Genomic DNA, 5,469 nt, shown 5'->3' on the forward strand with positions numbered 1-5,469 from the left:
AAGAATTAAGATAGATGTTTAAGAAATTGGCACGTCACAGATGCAACATGTTATCCAAGGTAAGCGCTAAACACAAGGGGTGTCTATTCATCACCTTGCACACATAATCACCAAGAAAGACTGGACATGCACTGAATCTAGACCTGGGCATTCTTAAGAAACCCAACAAAATCTATATCTCAGAGTGCATCTTGCACTTAAAAAGCCAAAGTAGTTCCCTTCAGAAGATGAAACCGATTTAGTTAAATTAAAAGGAACTAAAGGCACTTGGTAGAAACTAAGAATAAACAGCTTCCATATGCAGGAAGTCTCAACTAAATGAAAACATCAGGAAACAGGGAAACTCTTGGCATCTCTGCTACTGATTAAGCAGCTATCCGCTTTATTTGTTTTGATTTTTTCCCCCATTTTATGTAATCCCTGGCAAAGGCACTGTGGTTTATTGCTTTTGGACAGAGAAAGAAAAATATTTTACAACATTTCAGTTGAGTCAATTAAACAATAAAAAAAAAAAAAGATTACCCACTAACTATCTAATTGCACAGTTGAGTTTTTAAGTGAAAAAGAAAACTTACATCGACGGTGCAAAGCACATCATTAAACCCCCACACATGATTCGAAGAACAACAAAGAGCCTTCAGAACCCCCAGCCATTCCGAACTAAGAACGGTGCAGCAAGCCGTCAGTTCAGAGGAGAAATTGGCTATATCGTTAATTCTAGGGGGAAAAAAAAGTAACATACAAAGAAAAAATAGTTATGAGAGACACTTAATGAACACATATTTTACTATCATTGAACAAGTTGTTCATTTTCTCATATTCAAGTCCATTATAAACACCCGCTTGTCCAATAACTCAGCCTTTAAACAGAAGATATAAGTAAATGGCTTCAAATGTTTTCTGGCAATTTACAGTGCTAAGGAACACATAATAATAAGTACAGATGTGAATTAGGATATCTACAGTTCTATGGACAGGTCCAATATACAACTCTACAGTTTAAAGGGCATCGAAACATTTAAAGCCACTACATAATTCAGGTAGGCTCAAATACAGGTTATTTTTTTTTCAAAATATAGGTATTCACTATTTGCATTTTACTTATTATAAGTTTTAGAAAAAATGGGTCATATAACTTATAGGCTATATTGAAAATATCTCATGCCTGAGAAATAAGTCACAATGTGCTGGGTCTCAGGTTAAGGAAATTATAGAACAGAGATATACTGAGAAATGAAAGACTGAAAAAGACAAATGTGTACCAAACATTAACCCAGACAGTGAAGATTTTAATTTCAAATGACACCAAGACAACAACGTGGTTAACCACACCCTGCAGGGTGACCTATCTCACCTTCCAGCATCCTGGTGGCCCATACATACATTCATGAGTGTATTGCAGACAAAGCTGTAGCGATTGGCCGCGTTGTCACTGAGGATCTTGCCCAGCATGGAGTAGTTGATGCTGCGGGCTGAGGGATTCTCGATAAAGTCCATCATGAAGTCTGGGTCCCACCGCAAGTTAGAATTTGCAGGCATCACATTATTATATATGGTTTGCTTTACTTTGGAACAGGCACTACTGAGGTTACAAGAAGAAAAGTTAAAAAAAAAAAAAAAACACCTAGGATAACGGGGAAACGATTTCACTGAAGACACGTTCAGTGGCAACAACTGTAATGCATCCCAGAGAGGATTCCCAAGATGAGTTTTTAACTTCAACTTCTAACTCATCAGCACTGCTCAGAGTACCTGCAATGCAGCGTTAGCTCAATTCATAGTTGCCGCATGGGAAGAGGAACGGCATTCACAAAGCTAGGGGTCTTCTGTGGTTGCCGGTTCTTTGAAACATCTTGTCACATTTTCTATCTAACTTTTCATTCATTCTCACTTAGCAAGGGTTCTTAACCTTTTTCAATTTCACACCACAAATGAAGGGAAAACAAACAAAACAAACTTTGCCCTTTTCTAGCTCCCTTCCCGATACCACATCAAGGGGCCTCTGCCTCCCAGTACCCGGGGAGCATCTAAAGAAACAGACTTTGGCAAACTGTGAAGCATTACCTCTTTCTTATTCTTCTCACTTAATTAACCGCCTATCCATGTCTGACTCTGAAAACCTAAAGAATTCTGCTTTTCACTTGGGAGGCTGAGGCAAGAGAATCACCCAAGCCCAAGAGTTTGAGGTTGCTGTGAGCTGTGACGCCTCAGCACTCTACTGAGGGCAATAAAGTGAAACTCTGTTTCCAAAAGAAAGGAATCCTGCTTTTCCGTTTTAATTTTGTTGTAAGGTTGGCCCTCACTTTTTCTTTCTGAATATAGTCTCCTCTACCGTTGACTCTCCACCTCCAGCATGGATCATATAATTTCTGAGAACTCTCTGGTTCAGTCGGTCACTTCACACTTCATTTCTAGGCTTCCTGTCTCATTACACTCTTCCCGGATAAACTTTTATGTTTCAATAAAAATTCAGCTGCCACCTAATCATGTTATAATTCTTACCACTCTCTGCTGCAGGCACATATGGAATTAAGCTAATAACTGAAATTTTCCTTTGGAAATTGCACTCATCAGAAAAACCTGGTAGAGTAATGAAAGGCAAAAACGACTTGTGCTAAAGCTTCCTCATCTATGAACTTAACAACAAGTAAAAATCTTTGTCGATAGAGAAAATCTTTTCTATTTCCTGGGGCTGATGTAAGCGTTAAGGATCTTGAGGGAAATAACCCAGCACAGTGCCAGGCACCTAGCAGACCTCAATCGATTGTAGACATGCTCAGGGCTGTATTTCCCACAAATATTCTGGTCACACATCTTTTGGGTGTTTTAGATTTTAAAGACTATAAGTAATTTTTTAATAATATTCAACTGGCAACCTCTCTGCATATGTGGCTTTTGTTTGGTTGTTTTTTTCTTAATCCAAAACTACAAACAGGGGCCTGACTTCACTATATTCTAAAAAGGGGGCATTTCTCTTCCCTTTTACTTTTTTCAATCAAGGAAAGTTTAGACAGTGCCAACGCCTATGCAGTGCCACCCTGCTGACCCCAAGTAATTTCTCAATACACCGTTGGTGCTCTACATCTCCACACACCCAGGGCATGTCACTTGAGTTGTCATTTAACCTGTTTGCGCCGCGCTGCAGAAGTATTAGGGGTCAAACGGGTTATTGTGGGGAAGTTCACTAGTGAAAACAGACTCTTGGGCCGGGCACATTAATCCCAGCACTCGGAGGCCGAGGTGGGTGGATTGCTTGAGCTCAGGAGTTCAAAACCAGCCTGAGTAAGAGTGAGACCCTGTCTCTAAAACTAGCTGGGCGTTGTGGCAAGTGCCTGTAGTCCCAGCTACTCAGGAGGCTGAGACAACAGGATCACCTGAGCCCAGGAGTTTGAGGGTGCTGTGAGCTCTGACACCATGGCACTCTTAGCAAGGGCAACAAAGTGAGGCTGTCTCAAAAAAAAAGAGAGAGAGAGAGAGATACAGAAGTGCAAAAAAAGCTTCTGTTCCCAAGAAGGTTATAGTACAAGGAGGAGTCAGATGATAAATAAATAAACATGGGGGAGAGGGACAAGGGGAACAAGTGCTAAGGTTCAGAACCAGGGAGGGAGGAGAGGTGAGATTTAAAATGGGGTGGTCAGGGAGGCAGAGTTGTGAATGGAGTGTGAGAGTGACCGTGCAAGTAACTGTGAAAAAGTATCACAAATAGAGTAAGAGCTGGGACTACACTTAGATTCCGTGAGGGCCAGTGAGGGTGTCCAAGTGGCCGGAAAGAAGCAAGCAGAGGAGAGAGGTAGGAGAAAGGGTTGGATGCTGCAGAGCCTGAAATCAGATAAGGACTTCTATTTTTATTCTGAGTAGATGGGAAGCCACTGGAGAACCGTGGAGTCATCCTTGTTTTAAAAGGAAGGCGTTAGTGGATGTGTTGACAGTAGACTCCAGAGCTGAGGGTGGAAACGGAGAAACCACTGGAGGCACTCTGCAACGGTCCAGACAAGAGACTCGGGGGTAGCAGTGATAGAGATGGTGAGAAGTGGTCAGATTCTAGATCAATGCGGAAGGCAGAGCTCGCAGACTGATAAATAAACTGGACGTGAGGTCTGAGAGAGCAAAGAAAACTGCAGCTGCTCACTCTTTCCTTACCTCCTGGATTTAAAATTTAAAATTTGTTTTGACAGGGAATACCTTCTCCCGCTTAACCTCCACTAATAATCTAAAATTTCTCAAAATAGTGTTCACTTTTCAGCACCTGGAATAACTAGGGCCAGTGTGCAACATAAAGAGAGAAGGGAAGACAGGGAGTTATTTAAGTGAGATGGTCGAGGAAGCAGGGAGAGAAATGCAGAAGTCAGCCTGGAAATAGCCCTGAAGGAATGCTCTGAGCAGGGGACACAAGTGCAAACTGCAAGCTAGCCTCACTCCAGTTTACCGCAAAATTCCAATCATAACTAAATATGACCCAGTAATAGACATACTGATTTGTGAAAGTTTATACCTACAGCAAATTCATACTGATTTGTGAAAGTTTATACCTACAGCAAAAAGGAATTTCATAAGAATTCTGGGTAAGGGGATTGACAAGATGAAATAATTCTATAATTAAATTTCTGACTCGTTAAGCATTAAAATGTCACTTAAGCAATAGAATTTGCTGACAGGAATAAAATTCAGGACCTGAGAAGGATAGCGTTTAAAGTCCAAGATGGCAAGTAAGAAGAATCGCAGTATCTTCTTATAATTAACTCACTTATGCTTTTTTCACACTAAAAAACACAAGACAGTATTTGTCAAGCTGAATTTGAATCACAAAAAATATGCAGTTCAAAGCAGGTTGTCAAACGTTTAACGTGCATTGATTTAATGTTTCTCAGCAAGGGTACCAGTCATTATTACAAACACTTAACTTGTGAAAAGGTGATTTAATAAAATAGTAAATTATTTTTCTTAAAAAAGAAGGAAAAGAGTAAAAACAATCTGGAAAACTGAATGACCCTATACAATCTTCTATGAATTACTCAGAAATGAAACATTATGCAACTTAATGATGCCGAGAGAATATTAAACCTAACCAAAGTAACGTAACAAGTCAGTTCAGCCGATGGGGCTATCAGAATCAAGAGGGATATAAATCCACCAAAACACAAAAAGCTGCGTTAGTGAAACTTCTACTACATTTAAAATGTAAAGATATGTCAAATAGTCACTACTTTAGTACGGCGCAGCTAAAATGTATTATGTCTGTAAAACATAAAGAGAATATAAAATCTTAAAAATAGTTTATGTGTTGAAGAAATAAAATTTAGTCTACGTTGGATAGTTTGTGTGCTAAAATCACTTCAATCTTGGACGAACAAAACCTATAATCATAAATTCATGGGCAGAACCTGTGGCTCAAGGAGTAGGGCGCTGGCCCCGTATGCCAAGGGTGGCAGGTTCGAGCCTAGCCCTGGCCAAAAACTGCAACAACAGCAG

The 5,469-nt window shown here is 40.1% G+C and overlaps 1 protein-coding gene across 1 annotated transcript in view; it reads right to left on the bottom strand.

Annotated features, from left to right (window-relative positions):
• The window catches only part of MED12L (mediator complex subunit 12 like), a 322,246-nt gene that overhangs the window by 58,174 nt on the left and 258,603 nt on the right, over positions 1-5,469 (bottom strand). Inside the window, exons 19-20 of the mRNA XM_012812967.1 lie at positions 1,355-1,582; positions 576-717 (exon numbers count right to left, since the gene is read on the bottom strand). Coding sequence (XP_012668421.1) covers positions 576-717; positions 1,355-1,582 — 370 coding nt within the window. The remainder of the gene's footprint in view (positions 1-575; positions 718-1,354; positions 1,583-5,469) is intronic.

Source organism: Otolemur garnettii, unplaced genomic scaffold, assembly GCF_000181295.1.
Source record: "Otolemur garnettii isolate 467f Iridium unplaced genomic scaffold, OtoGar3 scaffold00236, whole genome shotgun sequence".
NCBI lineage: Eukaryota > Metazoa > Chordata > Mammalia > Primates > Galagidae > Otolemur > Otolemur garnettii.